The sequence below is a fragment of the Larus michahellis genome, chromosome 3 (assembly GCF_964199755.1).
Source record: "Larus michahellis chromosome 3, bLarMic1.1, whole genome shotgun sequence".
In the NCBI taxonomy this organism is placed as follows: domain Eukaryota; kingdom Metazoa; phylum Chordata; class Aves; order Charadriiformes; family Laridae; genus Larus; species Larus michahellis.
The window spans coordinates 97,718,249-97,734,363 of record NC_133898.1 but is presented as its reverse complement, the minus strand read 5'-3'; the positions used below and the strand labels follow the sequence as shown (position 1 = coordinate 97,734,363).

At 46.5% G+C, this 16,115-nt stretch overlaps 2 protein-coding genes across 3 annotated transcripts; one reads left to right on the top strand and one right to left on the bottom strand.

The window, feature by feature from the left end:
• Nucleotides 1–1,171: 1,171 nt before the first annotated feature.
• CGAS (cyclic GMP-AMP synthase) lies at nt 1,172–6,471 on the bottom strand. 2 transcript variants are annotated; one of them, XM_074581366.1, is made up of 5 exons: nt 5,681–6,471; nt 4,443–4,665; nt 3,391–3,636; nt 2,583–2,685; nt 1,172–1,584 (listed from the first exon to the last, which is right to left on the bottom strand). In XM_074581366.1, exons 1-5 carry the CDS (start codon nt 6,191–6,193, stop codon nt 1,242–1,244), a joined length of 1,428 nt encoding a protein of 475 aa, XP_074437467.1. In that variant the 5' UTR covers nt 6,194–6,471; the 3' UTR covers nt 1,172–1,241. The 2 variants fall into 2 exon arrangements, with proteins under 2 accessions (XP_074437467.1, XP_074437468.1); XM_074581367.1 differs by lacking the exon at nt 1,172–1,584 and adding an exon at nt 2,080–2,186.
• A 146-nt stretch (nt 6,472–6,617) lies between these two features.
• MTO1 (mitochondrial tRNA translation optimization 1) lies at nt 6,618–14,350 on the top strand. The gene is made up of 12 exons (XM_074581364.1): nt 6,618–6,875; nt 7,051–7,250; nt 7,738–7,855; nt 8,506–8,795; nt 10,079–10,191; nt 10,331–10,521; nt 10,778–10,908; nt 11,398–11,602; nt 11,684–11,855; nt 12,577–12,695; nt 13,189–13,346; nt 13,525–14,350. The coding sequence occupies exons 1-12, from the start codon at nt 6,662–6,664 to the stop codon at nt 13,696–13,698; spliced, it is 2,085 nt and encodes a 694-aa protein (XP_074437465.1). The 5' UTR covers nt 6,618–6,661; the 3' UTR covers nt 13,699–14,350.
• Nucleotides 14,351–16,115: the final 1,765 nt, after the last annotated feature.

The following is a 16,115-nucleotide window of genomic DNA, read 5'->3' as shown; positions in this document are numbered from 1 at the left end:
GTTTTTATTTCTGTCAGATATAGCTGATGCAAATTTTACATTTGTATGCCAGATTCTGTCACACAGACTGCCAATGATAATGGGGTATGTTTTCACTCTTTGGAAGTTCTATGGGAAGGAGCTATTCCTGCATTTGACACTTGGTCTGAAAAACTAATAAACTGAATTTAGTGAGGTGAGAATATTTCAGTAAAATTACTCTCTAAATGTTCTTCTGGCCTTCCCTCTTTTGTATTTGCTCATAAGTGAGGTGAAATCTGGGCATTATTTAAGCCAGTAGGTTATTTTGCCTTCAAAAAGTAGGCTAAAAATATGGACCTCCCATGGCTTCTTTAAGAAAAAGCAAAAGATATATTTACTTGGAGCACAGCAATTCCCAAATGCTGTGTATTTATTGCCTGCACAATTTTAGTAATAGGAAAAAAGAATAATTGCAATATTTCCTCACACACATAACCAGCTGAAGAGCTGAATTCTGATTCCAAGAATGTCAGATTCATAATGGTTTTGATAACCTTTCACCTTCCTCCTTGACATGGGTTGAAGATACATTTCTTTCTACAAGATGCATCATGCAAATCCTCATTGGCACAATAAATTTTACTCTGTTGCAGCACATTATCTAACGATTGCTTCCCATCCAAAGCCTGGTGAAAAGACTAATTTCCAAGGCGATTCTGAAGACTCAGAAAAGATAAGTCAGTTCAGGATCTCACATTGTTTTGATACCATCTTCTCTCTCTGCTCACAGTTGCTGGTGATTGTCCTCTGCAAAAGGTCTTCATCCACCCAGTTGCTCTGGAGAAGCTGTTCTCATTTATGTCCAAGTAACTCCAGTGACTTTTTTTTCTTTTGAAAGCAAGTGTGGATCTTAATTTTAAATAAAATTACCATTTTTCGCTTTACGCAAGACATTGATGCCTTTGTATTTGGAATTTCAGAAATTACACGTGAGAAATTAATTATTGCAAATTCTTCTGCACGTTCTTAATATACCTTGAAGATATTTTGCAGGTGACATCTATGTTTGGATAGGGAAGATAAATATTAATTAAAGCGTCCTATTTCTTTTAAGGGTTATGGCTAAGCAGTGTGACTGAAGTATGCGATTTTCTTAATGTTCTTGATTTTTGTTTTGTTTTCTTGTAGCATCAGACTACTGAAGAGTAACTTAATGTATAGAACTCCTGGTTTTAAGTATGCAAACCTAGACTATTAGATAATTATTGTAAACAATGTTTTTAATGCCTCTCCTGAAATATTGGGAATCTGTTGTTCAATTCATAGTTTAATAGTTTTGAGAGAAAATAATTGCTCGCTTTATCTTCCGGGCTGAGCAAGTTGTATTGGGGAATAAAAAAGTGTGGCAGCTGAGACTTTTGCAGACAATCCAGAAAATACCCCAGATATTTCTGAAAGCAATGCTCCAGGTCTCCCAACTGCCAGTCTGTGTCTTTTGGCCACATGACACACGAGTGGAAAAAAGCCGTTTTGACATGGTACGAACAGAATTTGTCCAACTGTTTTGTATATTGCATTTTAAGCTGCTCCAGAAGATACTTCAGAAGCTTAAGGCAACCTTTCCTGTTAAATAAATAAGAATTTATTAGGTACCTTGTACATAGTTCTAAATACGTATTTTAGATATTTAAATACACAAAAGCAATAAAAATGTTCTTTTTTCAATAATGTTTTGAATAAAATTTGAAAATAAGTGCAGCGAGAGGCTGGATAATCCTTGAACTATTGTGTATGAAGTCAGATTCTGGTAATGAAGAATTTCTACTTTAAACAATAGTTTTTGCGGAGGCACTAGCAGCACAGAGATGCAAAGTGCTGGGCAGCAGCAGCCTGCTTACACAGCCCGGTCTCCCAGCTGCAGATGCTACTGGTGTAACATGAACTTGAAGCACTGCTTAAGATTAAAGCTGCCCTTTTGTCTCAGATTTACATGAAGGAAATGCCACTACCTTCCTGTGGCATGCCACAAGGGGAAGAGAGGTACATATAGTTTAATACACTGCTAGGTAAGGGCACAGCATGTTTGATAACATTCATAAAGCAAAGACATGGAATTATGCATGAGTTCTCTTCTGACTTTCTTGATTCAGTACAAGATGTAATTAAGTAAATGAAGAAGTTGGTTTGCCATTAAGGAGGTTCTGTGCCTCATGTGGGTCTTGTTCCTAGAAGAAATGTGGAAACCAGTTTTTATCAGAGTGAAAAATCGCATTTATTCACCCTGATCCCATTCAGCAATTCTTTTTTCACCATCATTTTAGAAATTGCCTTGGCATGAAGTGTAATTTTGCTCCCAGAGTTCAGGAAGCTGAGTCTTTTAAGCTGGTTCTTCTAAACAGGACTGAGTTTGGGAAAGGTAAACAATAAATACAAGTCAGATGTTCAGCAAGTACATGCGATCTCGTACTGCTGTAGAACAACGATGCCTAAAAGCCTTATTGCTCCCTATAAGGAGTAATTAGTCTTAGATCAAATTCTTAAATGTTAAACCGAAACAGAGCTAGACAGTGCTAGCCTGGCTCACACAGGCTTCAAGTAGAATATTCATGTTAAATACCAACCTACAGCACTTTGGTCCATCAGATTCACAACACGTCTTAGAGCTGCCGTGGTTGTTCAGCATGTCCTTCTCAATATGCGAGAAAGAAAGGCGCCAGGTGTTTCCTAAAGTTGGATACAAGATTGTTAAATTGTTACACAGCAGTAAGTACCGGTGTCAGTAACTAGGAAAAAAAATACACTTTATAACTCTTTTTGCTGAAATCAGCAGTTCTCATAAATCAATGGCAAGTTGGGATGTTTCTGCAAGCTAAGGCAGGCTTGGTGTGGCAGTGCTCTGGAGGAAAATTAAAAGAGAGATGTAGCTGTACCAGCTTTCAATGAGAAACAATGTATCTTGCTAGAAAAGTACACCGCTTACTTCCTGCAGAAGTATATAACTTGTGTAGGCAGTTCCTACTTACAGGCATGTTCCCTGCCTTTTTAGAAATCTCCTCTTAATTTTTTTTTCCTTACAAAGCAAAGGAGGGGATGTTGCTGTTGCGTACAGCACTAGCAGAGGAAAGGTTCTTGCCCGTATGTCTAACTTAGGAGATTTAATATAATGTTTTAAAAGTGGTTCGTGTACAGCCTGGCAGAGCAGCTTTGTCTTCAGATTTCAGTAGAGGACAAGCAGTGCCACAAATCTAATGTTTTAAAGCAGGATTTCAATTGTCTTTGATCTGGATATATCCAGGAGAAGAGAAAGATCTGTCCCTCGAAGGCAGAATAGTGAACGGAATCTGGGTACCATTTTTATAGTGCTTGTTAGTGATCGAACTGTAGAGAAGATATTTCATAACTTAGATTTATCATCTGTATTTGAGGTACCTCTTGGAACCTTTTCTTTTTTGTTTTGTTTCGCTACTAAATAAACTGATCTGTTTCTGAACTCGGTCCTGACTTTTCTTCCCAGCCACTGTTCAATTTTGAGGCCATCCTGTGTGCTGGGCGGCCAGCTCTGCTGAACTTCCAAAGTCAAGATGATGTCCACAGATATTTCTGCTGGAGGATTTTTGATCTGAAGGGTTATTGCAGGGCTTCCAGCCTTTCTCCTTTTCACAGTGACTTCCACATCTAGTAACAAAGAAGAAATTGATTTTTATATACGTATATATGTATATGTATTAGAAGAAACTTTTTTTTAAGAATGTTAAGGTTTTGACTTAAAAGGAATTTATAACCAATCAAAAGAAATACCTGGGTTCAGTTACTGGCTCTTTATCCTACAGGATATGGGTTTTTAAATAAAAAATTAAGAAGGCCTGTTGAGGAGTTTTATGAAATAAGGAACACTCTTCTTGAACTGCCAGCATTTGCTTGATTTACTATGTCGACAGAATCAGAAATACATTAATGTTTTCCAAGGAACTGCTTCACTGTCAAAAACACCAAGACTGAAGAGATTTGGCCACAACGTTTCTGATGGCTTTGGAGAAAAGAGAGCACCCTAAAAGGGGAAATGTTTTCTATATAGACTGGTATAAAATATTAAGTAATGTATGAAAGCTCTTCCTTTTGCTACCAGGTCAGTAAACGGCTCTTTGTATATGGCAGATAGATTCAAAATATATAGGTCTTGTAGGAAGTACCAAGCATGCGACAGAACCCTTAATATTCATTATTTTCATATGGAAAGGATTGCGCAGTGGAGCAATGAGTTAATTGCATAGTATTGTTAGCTCTGATGTATTTGTGGTGACTCAGCACAAGAGCAAACATGAGATACCGGAGTCAGGAGAGGTTACAGTTATAGCTACATTGCCATGAAGAGACAAGTTGACCTGGGTGGAAAAAAATCACATTTTATTAACCACAGGGCAATGCATACACGTAACGTAATTGGATTTTTAGCACGTCTAGCTTGTCCACTCGGTACTTACCTTTAATGTTTTTTACTTCCTGTTTAATAATTTCTCTTAGTGCTTGAAGCATTTTAAAGGCTGATAATTTTCCATCTTCATCTAAAAACTTCAATAAATACTTTTCTTTTGGATTTCTTTTGAATGATAGATAATAATAGGCTCCAGTGTCATCACATTCATCCAGCTGAAGTCTTGCAACAGGCATTACAAGCATGATGTCGAACTCATTTGGTTCAAATACCTGCAAAACACGAGAATACAACAGTCAGTGTGCAATTTCGGTTTTATTCTCTTTAGGCTTTTATACCGGTTGCGGTTTTATCTACAACTGCCTTGGTGCACTTCTCATGTCTGGAGTGAAATACGAGCTTATTTCTGTGGCTTTGTATTACAAGATTGCTGCGCATTAGAGGGGAGAAGAGCAATTTACTGGTAGCAGTTCAATTCCCAGCTCTCCAACTTACTAATTTTTAAGAGAGTTTTAAGATTACTGAGCTGTTCCGAGTAATGCTTAAATGCTGATCTTAGTCATCCTTTTAGAATCATGGAATTGCCTCGGTTGGAAGGGACCTTTAAGATCATCGAGTCCAGCCATTAACCTAACACTGCCAAAACCACCACTAAACCGTGTCCCTAAGCACCATGTCTACCTGGTTTGTAAATACCTCCAGGGATGGTGACTCCACCACTTCCCTGGGCAGCCTGTTCCAATGCTTGATAACCCTTCTGGTGAAGAAATTCTTCCTAATATCCATCCTAAACCTCCCCTGGCACAACTTGAGGCCGTTTCCTCTTGTCCTATTGCCTGTTACTTGGGAGAAGAGACCGACCCCCACCTCTACAACCTCCATTCAGGTAGTTTGCAGGGAGCGATAAGGTCTCCCCTCAGCCTCCTTTTCTCCAGACTTTTGCACACAGGAATCAGCTGTGAGGACGAAAAGAAAAAAAAAAAAAAAGCATTGCTATGCCCGAAGCTGGTTAAAAAAAAAAAAAAATAAAGTGTCGCCATGTTTGATTTTGTTTCAGATTGAGCTAGAACCAGGAAAAAAAAGGTATTGCTAACGTAGTAATCCTTAAAGTCTATTTGTCGGGAAGGGCCGGCTTTCGGCCGCTCGCGATCAGCGGGAGACGGCCTGTGCCGGGCCGCGGGGCCCCGCCTGTCGACACCGACACCGTCCCTTCCCCCCCGCCGCAGCCCGGCCGGGCCCCGGGGCTGCCCGCCGGACACCAGGGCGGGCGGCAGCCCCGCAACCCACCTTGACGTGCTCGTAGTAGCTGCCGGCTCCCAGCCGCTCGATGGAGCTGAAGCTGCCCTCCCTGCTGCGGATGGCCTGGATCAGGTGTGTCACCACCTGGTTCACCAGCGTCGCCGCCTCCGACACCTCCTGCCGGCCCAGGCTGAGTCGCGACAGCACCTCCCGCAGCCGCAGGGAGCCGGCGGGGACGCCTCCCGCCCCGTCGGGCACCGCCGCTCTCCTCCGCGCCGCGGGGGCTCTGCCGGCCGGTGACCCGCTCCGAGGAGCCGGGGGGGCCTCTCCGCCGCCCGCTGCCGGCCCCGCCGGCTGGCTCCTGACGGTGGAGACTCGCCGCGCCGGACGGGCGCGCCGGGCGCTGGATCCGTCGCCCTTCGGCGGCTCCCGGAGGCCGGCGGCGGCGCCGCCCGGGGCGCGGGTCTCCGAGGAGCTGCGGGCTGCGCCCCTGGCCGCGCCCCGGCCCCGCCGGGACGACCCCCGCCTGCCCCGCTCCCCTCTGCCGCCGGCGCCGTCCATGGCCTCCGCTCCCTCTCCGCGCCCGCGGGCGGGCGAGCGAGCGCGGTCGCGCGGCTGGGGGGTTCCCGCCTCTCGCTTCAAGCGAGTTCCTCTTTCACGCAGCGGCGCCTCCGCCAAGGAAACGAAACCCCCGACGGACGGGAGGGCGGGCGACACACCCGCGCTCCTCTGCGCTGCGCGGGAGCGGGAAACCTCCGACGACGGTGGCTGGGCCGGGCCATCCCGGGGCGCGGCCGCCTACCTCCCTTCAACCCCCTGACAGCGTTTTCCCGCCGCCGGACCGGCCCCACCTACCGGCGGGGCGAGGGCACGCCAGCACCGAGGCGGCAGGCACCGCCCGGTGGGGCTGCTCCTCACCGGCGGCCGCGCCTCCGCAGCGGACGGCTCCGCCCCCGGGCGGGCCGGGGCGCGGAGGCCTACCCACCCCTCTCTTCTCTTTCCGCTCGCAGACCGCTGCCCGGCGCCGCCATGTTGCTGCGCAGCGCCTGGCGCCGGCTGGCGCTACCCCCGGCGCCGCCGCGCCCCGGGCACCGCCGGGCGGGCAGCGAGGCCGCGGGGGCGGCGGCACCGCGGTACGAGGTGGTGGTGATCGGTGGGGGCCATGCGGGGACGGAGGCGGCGGCGGCGGCCGCTCGCGGCGGAGCCCGCACGCTGCTGCTCACCCACCGGATCGACACCATCGGTACCGCCCCGGGGGGGAGCCGGGCCGGGGCCGCGATGGCGGGGCGGGAAGGAAGGTGCCGCGGGGAGCCGGGCCCGTTCCCGCGGTCTCCCCGGTGCGGCGCTGAGGCGGGGGGAGGCGTCGGGGTGTTTGTGGGGCGGCGGCGGTGAGGGGTGTCCGTGTGTGCCCTCCCCAGGGGAGATGTCCTGCAACCCCTCCTTCGGCGGCATCGGGAAGGGGCACCTGATGCGGGAGGTGGACGCCCTGGACGGGCTCTGCGGGCGCGTCTGCGACCGCTCCGGCCTCCACTACAAGGTGCTGAACCGCTGCAAGGGCCCGGCGGTGTGGGGGCTCCGCGCACAGATCGACCGGCGCCGCTACCGGCACTACATGCAGGTGAGAGCGGGCCCGCGCCCCGCTAACAGCGGCTTTGTTTCCAGGGGGTTTGGGGTTTTTTGTCTGTGTTTGTGGGCTGGAATGAATGGAAAGGAACGGATTACCCAAATCTGAAGTATTAGGATAAACTACAGATGATGGTGCTGGTTTGGTTTTTCAATATTTTTCCAAGATACCCTTCTGTTTTGGTACTTTAATGCAGTGTAAGTTGTTGGAACTCGGTGTATTTTAAAAAGATTTTCTAGCATTTTATATAAAAGGCTTCGTGAGCAAATAGTTTATTTTGAGCTTAAACTTATCTGTGAATGAAAAGGTCTGCTTGGTAGATCGGGATGGTAACATGACTGAATGTCTGAGCATCTGCCAACTGACCTGCTAAGAATGGAAAGGAAAGAGGGTGATGGATGTCTTGGAAATCATCGGGGTTTGGGACTGCCCACGTGTCCCATAATTTCCTAGATTTTTGCAGTAACTCCTTTCGTGGCAGAGGGAAATCCTTAACACGCCGCTGTTGACAGTTCGTGAGGCATCCGTGGAGGATCTTCTCCTGGCAGAGCCAGAACCAGACCATCCCGGGAAATGCCAGGTCACGGGAGTCGTTCTGGGTATGTGCTAGTAATTCCGTAAGCACCGTCAGCTGCTCTACACTGAGAGCAGCCTGTGGCATAAACATTTCTGATCGATCAGTGAGAAAGTTGAATTAGCCTACAGAAGTGATTTAGGCCGAGTGTGAACTAAACTAGGTTAATATGTGTAATACAATGGAAAACATATGTGGATTGGTAGGGTATTGGGAGGTTGTCAAAGTTTAATTTTCTTTAATTCTCTTCAGGCGAGGGATACTGAATTCTGTGCTGCATTTTGAGGTTTTATTTGGTAAATGGCGTATGCTGCCAACAGCATTATGGGGCAGTGGTATCTTGTTACTAGCAGACTCGTGCTTTATTACCCCTTGCTGTTCTAGTAAACAAGCTTTCCAAAATAAAGGCCTGGATAGAAATTTTTCCCAGGAGTTGGGTTTTCTGTGTTAGAGGTAACGTGCTTATGAATAAGAAAAATACAACAATAACTACATGCTGCTTATTGTAGTTACTACTATTAATGCTTTTATTATTGGAATGCTGACTTCATTAAACAATAAAAGATGGATAAACCCTCAGTGAACGTTGCTAGTCCAGTTTTAGACAGAAGCAGCAGAATACCAGGGCTTTTTTGATGCTAAAATACATGCATCTCTGAAAACTTGCTTTTTCAGGGGATGGGAGCACGGTACATGCTGGGAGTGTTGTCCTGACCACTGGTACGTTTCTGAGGGGTATGATCTTCATTGGACTGGAGACGCACCCGGCTGGGCGGCTCGGAGACCAGCCAGCCATCGGGCTGGCTCATACGTTGGAGAAACTGGGATTCGCTGTGGGCAGGCTGAAGACTGGGACACCGCCCCGACTTGCCAAAGATACGATTGACTTCAGCGGTCTGGAGGAACGTGCGGCTGACAATCCTCCGGTGCCGTTCAGCTTCCTCAGCGAGGCGGTGTGGATCAAGGTGGGATAGCACACATCAAATGCACGTAGAGCCAGGTGGGGAGCAGTTCCGGGAATGTCACGCTCAAAATCAGCCAGGGAGTTGGTGGCTGGGAAAGGGAGCTGGGCTGTGTTCATACTTATCGTGCTTTAGGCTGGGCTGGCCACCAAACAAACGACGGGTGCTCTCTTTTAACCTGTCACCCTTATGTTTCTGAGGACTCTCAATGCAGAGGGAGAAACTGCTTATTCTCTTTTGAAAGCAAGTACCTTTTTCCTCTCGCTTCTCAACTTGAGAACCAAATTTTCTTTACTTTCAGAGTCAGAATTGCACGAAATGCGATATTGTTAGTAGTATTCTTCACGTGCTGGTTACATGGGTGGTTTACAAAATACTTCCAGTATTAGGCCTGTATTGTTGGAAGTTTATGCTGCTCGTTACCCCAGCTCTAGAATAAGATTAAAATGTTGAAATTAGAGGTCATTAATAGTGCTGACTAGGAAAGAAAAAGGATGGAGTTATCCACAGAGCTCAGAGGTGGCATGTTAACAGTAACTTATAAGCAGAAGAATCTCAGTTTTCGAAAGAAAATCTTGGAAAATAGATGGCATTCTTACATAATGTAGTGAAACAGCACAGAATTAAGTATCAGGAGTTAATTTGCGCCAGAGCGTATAGGAATTGCAGTAAACAGTTATAGTCTGAGTGGGGCAAAAGTAATATCACTTGAATGCCTTGGCATGTGTAGGAAAGGTTTTAAGGGGTTGAGGTGCAACATTATTACCATTTTGAATGGAACTCTATTGACTCTTTCTCAGAAAAAAATCAGTGAAATATTTTAAATGGTGTTTTTTTTCCAAACCTTGAATTTTCAGTGTTAATCGTGGGGTTTGAGAGATTTTTTTTTTTTTCTTTTTTCTTCACCAAATTCTTTAATTGGCTTTTAGCTGCAGGGTCAGCACTTAACTCCTCTTAAGTCAGAGCTTTGAGTTACTGTGATTAATTTGAACGCTGTGATACAATGCGTTGCTTTAATAGGAATATCTCTCCTGTAATTAGGAATACGGTGTATCAAATAGAACTTGAGTTCTGGACTCCCAAGTTCTGTTCTTGGTCTGCTTTTGGGCATGTTGCTCAAGCTGTCTGATCGCTCGTGTTCTGCCTGTACAGTGGGTACGACAGCACTAGCCGTCCCTCTGGAGAGACAGCTGTCATGGAAAAGCCCTTGGAGATCCTCAGACTTGTTCAGTAAGAGTACAGTGCTGTGACTGGATTTACTTAAAGTGAGCTTTGGTGTCTTTCAGCCGGAAGATCAACTGTCATGTTACCTGACTCGCACCACCCTGAAAGCCCAGCAAATTATCCATGATAACCTCCACCTGAACAACCATATAAAGGAGACAACAAGGGGCCCGCGGTACGTATGTGGCATCGTGCAAGGCTCTTAATGGCATGAGCCGACAATCCGTCTGAAACTGTGGGTCCCCCCTGCTTTGCTTCTGGAAAGTTACCTTTCCTCTATGTCAGGTGGTGCTCATGGCTATTTACTGTTGCAGGTACTGTCCCTCTCTGGAATCAAAGGTTCTGCGCTTCCCAAACCGACAGCACCAGGTGTGGCTAGAGCCTGAAGGCTTGGAGTCCAATGTCATTTACCCCCAAGGCCTGTCGATGACGCTGCCACCTGAGCTCCAGGAGCAGGTGATCAAATCCATCCCAGGCTTGGAAAAAGCTAAGATGTTACAGCCAGGTGAGGGGGGGTGCAAATAGTTTTAAATCTGTTTGTCAGATTGGTTACCAGTTAATAAAAAACATTTTGTTGAGAGCATAGCAAATTAAAGGAAATACAAAACAAAATTCGTGGGTGCAGGGATTTTTCCTTGGTTCTTTTAAAATCGTAAATAAAAGTTGATAACCTAAGTAATTCTGCCCCACTGATTGCCTTTGCTGATAAATAGGAACCTTCAAAATCCCTCCCGTAATATCTGTGTTTTTCTTTGTCATAGGCTATGGGGTGCAATATGATTTTTTAGATCCCCGTCAACTGACTGCTTCTCTCGAGTCTCGTCTTGTTCAGCGCCTCTTCTTTGCAGGCCAGGTAAACGGCACTACAGGCTACGAAGAGGCTGCAGCGCAGGTGGGTGAAACTGGTGGTGTATACTCAGCGTTCAGGAAGGGATTTTGCCTTGGCATTTTTCTTTGATCCACAGTCTTGCCAGGCCCATCCTGTGCTAATGAGATGTTCTTACTTTTGTTGCACACCCCGATTCCAGACTTTTTTACTTTTGAAAAAGTTCTTAATGTTTTAAGCCCACACGTTTTTACTTTTAGTATCTACAGTTGTTGTTGCTGCGATTGCAGCAAGAAAAGTAATTGGAAGCACTGTCAAATGTTTCAGCATGGAGACTGTGTGATGGGTATAATTGAAAACATGTGGGGACTGTCTCTAGTTGTGTCACCAGGGTCCAAGAAGCCCTTCAGACAGTCAGTGTCACAAGAAAGAGATTGCCTAGGTTCCTAGCACAGACAATTGCATTTTACAGCATCTTTGGAGGCAGATGTGCTGATATTTTAGCCATGAAGAGACTGGTAAATGTTTTTTTTGTTTTGTTTTCTGTCTGCCCAGGGTGTGATTGCTGGGATCAATGCTTGCCTACGGGTTCATGGCAAGCCCCCTTTCATTGTCAGTCGCACCGAAGGCTACATTGGTGTCCTGATCGATGACCTTACCACTCTGGGCACCAGCGAGCCATACCGGATGTTCACCAGCCGCGTGGAGTTCCGGATGTCCCTCCGGCCTGACAATGCCGATGCCAGGCTGACCCATAGAGGTATTTTCTTACGGTGGCTTTTGCAGTGAGCAGCCCTGCCTGGCGGTAGACCTTTATCACACACCCCATCTGTCTCTGCAGGTTTTGAGGAGGCTGGGTGTGTGTCACAGCAGCGATACGAACGAGCAGTTAAGATGAGAGCTGCTTTAGAGGATGGAATTGCAACACTAAAATCCCTTCAGTTCAGCATATCCAAATGGTCCCAGTTAATACCAGAAGTTCTCATCAGTAGCAGCCGAAGGTCGCCTGCCAGGTAAAGGTTACAGCTGAAGCTTTCTGGTCTGACCTGCACTTGCTTTAGCACATCTGGCTGGTGGTTTTGCAGCATTTGTCCATCCTTCCTGAAGCTGTCGGCTCCAAGATTCCAGCTTTGTCACCCTCAGGGAACAGACGTCTGATCTTTGCCTGTAGAATAAGTGTGACGTTGGTGTGTTTACTATGCTGCATTTCCTGGAGCTGACATAGGCTCCCAAAGCAAGGGGGTACTCCGCTGGCCCAGTCAGTTCTTGCTGTCGTTATTGAGAATGTCACCAAGTGGTGACAGTTTTGCGGTGGGTTGCTGCTTTGATGAAAGCTTGATAAAGCAGCGATTGATTTCAAGCTAGTGTCAGGTGCTAGCTATTCTTGTACGCAAAGGCCCTTGCTTCCCTTACCCATCCTTTAACTCGCCTTATCTTTTCTGTTGTTTTAAATCAGTGACCAAAACCTCACTGACTCAGCCTGTGTGAAAGGTTTCCCTTGATGCCCTTACCTCGTCCCTTCTATCTGGCTGTTCTTTTTTCATAAAGAGCCCCTCTTCAAGAGCTGAACTGCTTTTCTGTCTACTGAGAGGAGGTAGTAGGGAGGTGAGCTTGGCTCTACAGTTGTAAAGATCTCAGCATAAGCCAGAACAAGTTTGAGCTGGGAACAGCTGTAAATCTGCCTTATACAAGTGACTCCTTCCTACTGTAAAAACTTACTCTTGTCCTCCACAGTGCCTTTGACATCCTTCAATATCCGGAAGCCAACATGGAGGTTCTGGCAAGGGCTGTCCCAGAGCCCCTGGGAAAGCTTGCTCAGTGGAGAGAACTGGCAGAGAGACTGAAAATAGAAGGTAGAGTACAAGAGTTATGATCTCTTAGTGGGATCTGCGTGGATTTTGTTCCGTAAGGGGAGATTCAATCCATTCCTCCCAGTTTGTTTTAGGTTGCTGCTTAGTGAAATGAAACACTGTGATCGGAGCATGCATCTTTTACCATAAGCCACAGCCCTATGCAAGCACCTGGGTTTTACTTCGTGGTGTGAGATCAGTTATTCATGTTCGCTCTGGGTTTTTCCTCCTTACTGCTCTGTCAAATAGACCATCCTTTCCTGGTATGAGAGGAGAAGCCAACCTGTGGATGTTAATTCCTGTAACAAATTAGAGAGTATGACTTCTTCCAAAGTAGTGATGTGAATTAGGCTCTTTAGCCTGTGAGGCTGGAAGCTTCCTTAGGAGGTTTTGACCAGTGGAATTGCTCATTCTGCTTCCAAGAATTCGTGCAAGTGACCTGTTTCACATGAACATCTATATCTAGTTTTCTTGTTTCCCTGATCTTCCATCGCAGCTGCTTACGAGTGGTGTGTAGTGAATCAACAGCAGGAAATAGAAGAAGTGCGTCGTGATGAAGCCCTCCAACTGCCAGAGGACCTAGATTACTTTGCCATTGATGCATCGCTCTCAGCAGAGGTGCGGGAGAAACTGGACTCTAACCGCCCCCAGACGGTAAGATACTGGGCCACAACAAGGTTGAGTAGCAGTGAAGACCCTTCTGTGTCTTCCCAAGGGACATGGGGGTGAGGAGAATCAGGGAAAGGAATATGCAGAGGTTTTGATCTCATTTCTTACTAGCTCCAGTGTGTAGGTTTGTTCTTGGTTAACTTGTTCCTGTTTCTACGTGCAGATTGGTGCCGTCAGCCGCATCCCTGGAATTACACCAGCTGCTATCGTTAACTTGCTAAGATTTGTGAAAAGCAATCACCAGAAGACAGAAAAGCTAAAAACGTTACCTCAGACTGGCAAGTATTTACCAGGGGAAATGTACTCGGAGAAAACAACTTCCCAAAGACAGATTTGAGCAGAGTTTTCTGAAGAGGAGCCAGAGAGTACCGTTTTTAAAACACCTTTGTAGAGAAGTGTACCCCTCCTACCAGAGAACGTGACAAGATCATCTGTGCTCACGAACCTTTTCACAGATAAAACCAATGCTGGCTGGATCCAAGATAGTCCTGGTTTGTGTCCTGTGGCAATGTCATTGACTAGAACAAAGATGACGGATGCACAAACCTGAAGTAAATGCTCGGGAACCTAAAATACAGCCTGTGATTTTGCCGCCCCAAATGAAAAGACAGGGGAATTGCTTTTAAAATTCCATTAATTTGGAAGATGTCAGATTTCCAAGATGCTTTACAACAGAATTTGGCTAGGACAGTGTTTTGCTCTTCTAAAATGAGTAAGAAATGTTACCACACTGGACCCACGGCAGCACAAGAGGGTTTGAGCTGGGGAGTGTGTTCCAATGACTGTAGTACTTGTGTTTGTAGCTCTGCAGTGACAACGCACAGTCTGAAGTTTTAGTGTGATGGCAGCCCGTAGGAGACATTGCGTTATGAAAACGTGTGCCACATGAATATTTAAACTTACGTAGGAGACCGATTGAATGTAAAGACTGTATCCTGGGCGGTTTTTTTGTCTCCTTTAAAGTAAGTAAAGCTTATGTTGAAACTGAAGAGCTTGGTTGTCAGCTTTTGGTGGAGCCTTGACAATTCACTGGGTCAGTTGACTTGGCAGTTCACGGGGTCACAATTCATGCAGGTAGAGGTAAGGTGGGGCGAGATTTGCTAGGGAGCTGGTGAAGGTAGCTGGAGCAAGACTCCCTGCCTAGGCCAGGGTGCTGAGGAAGGTGGGGGCCATGTCGGAACCTGCCCCAGGAGCCCCAGCCCCAGTGTGGTGACATGCTGGGGGCCAGGGGGTGGGTGGCTTGGTGGACCAGGGGTTTCTCATCTGTCCTGGTCCTGCAACTGACAGTAATATAACTTGCATCTCAACTAAGAGACGCTTCGGGCAGTTGATTTGTCATGTGCCATCAAGAACCACTAAATTCAAGCTGTTGCTGCGTGCCTTGCCTGACTTAGGCAGCAGTCTCTGATGCTGGTCTCGTTTCTGAACATCCTCTGAATTGACTGAGCAAATGGGCTTGGGAAAAAGTTTTGTTGCAGTCAAATCGTAGGATCATTCATGTTGGAAAAGACATTTAAGATTATTGAGTCCAACTATAAGCCGTATATATAGCGCTATCGTTTTGAAATTGTGATCCTGAACTTTTCTCTGTCTTATTTTCTCCGGGTGAGTGGTTACTTTCCTGTTCAGAGAAAGAAGTCAGAGCAAATGCATTTTGTTGACAGAGACCCTGTCATGCAGCAGGAGCATGGGCAGCGCTTCCAGCTTTGTCTGGGGCATTGTCTGCCTGCCTGAAAGCATCTCCCTGTTCCCAGCTATTGGCTTGTACGGAACAGCTTTGGACACGTGGTCTGTAGGTCGGTTCATGTCGGAATGGCTCAGAGAAGCTAATGTATATTATCTGCCCCTTTACGTCTGTGGGCTGCTTCCCTTTCAGCTTTGTTGACTCAAAGAATTATTTCAACCTTTAAATTTAGCATAAGGAGGGCAGCTACACTTGCTGCAGTGTAACTCGGGCTCTGGGTGTGGTGCTCTTGAAATTCCAGCTATGTGAATCCAAAGAAGCCCTGAATCCTGTCCCTCTCTGCCTATTCAAAGCAGCAGAGCTTCTGATCAAGAATGTTTCATGTTCACGCTTTCTTCACTGCGTTATCTTTTTATCGTGTTTGGTTTTGGTGTACCTATGTACTAGGTCTAAGTTTTTACGGACTAGGAAGGAAGCCCTATTGACACTTTCATCCTCTCACTTCTAAGCAGATTGTGCGATCTCAAAAGTGCATTTCCTAGTTCTTGTCAGCAGTCATTTGACAGGAAAACCTTGCTTCCAATAATAAGTGTCTTGAAAGGCAAACCCCTCGCACCCCTTGCAAAAGCAAATGCTTTTTCCTCGGCTTTCTGTGCTAAATTTATTTCTGTGCTACAAAGGCCTTGGTGCTGGTCTCTCACACACCAGTGTAAATCAAAGGGTGATTCCACTGAGCTGGGCCGTGCCGGTGTCAGGAAGAGAAGGAGGAGTGGGCTATTGCTTTTCTTACTTTTAGCAATTTAATAATGCGCAGCCACAGTCTAAGAGTTAGAACGTGGGGAGAGAGTTAGTTAACTCTGGGAGAAATTTAAGTCAGAAGCGCATGGAATGCGTTCCTTTCCAGCAGATCTTTTGTAACAACCACTCTCTGTGTTTCAGCGTGAAGTGGGTCTTTGGCCAGTGGTGTGCTCCCTTGTTAAGACAGGGTGTCCTCTGTTCACATCTGTGGCTTAAAGATGTCCGTATTTGCTGGAACGGAAAACCTGGCACGTGCAGAAGTTTGAGGACTG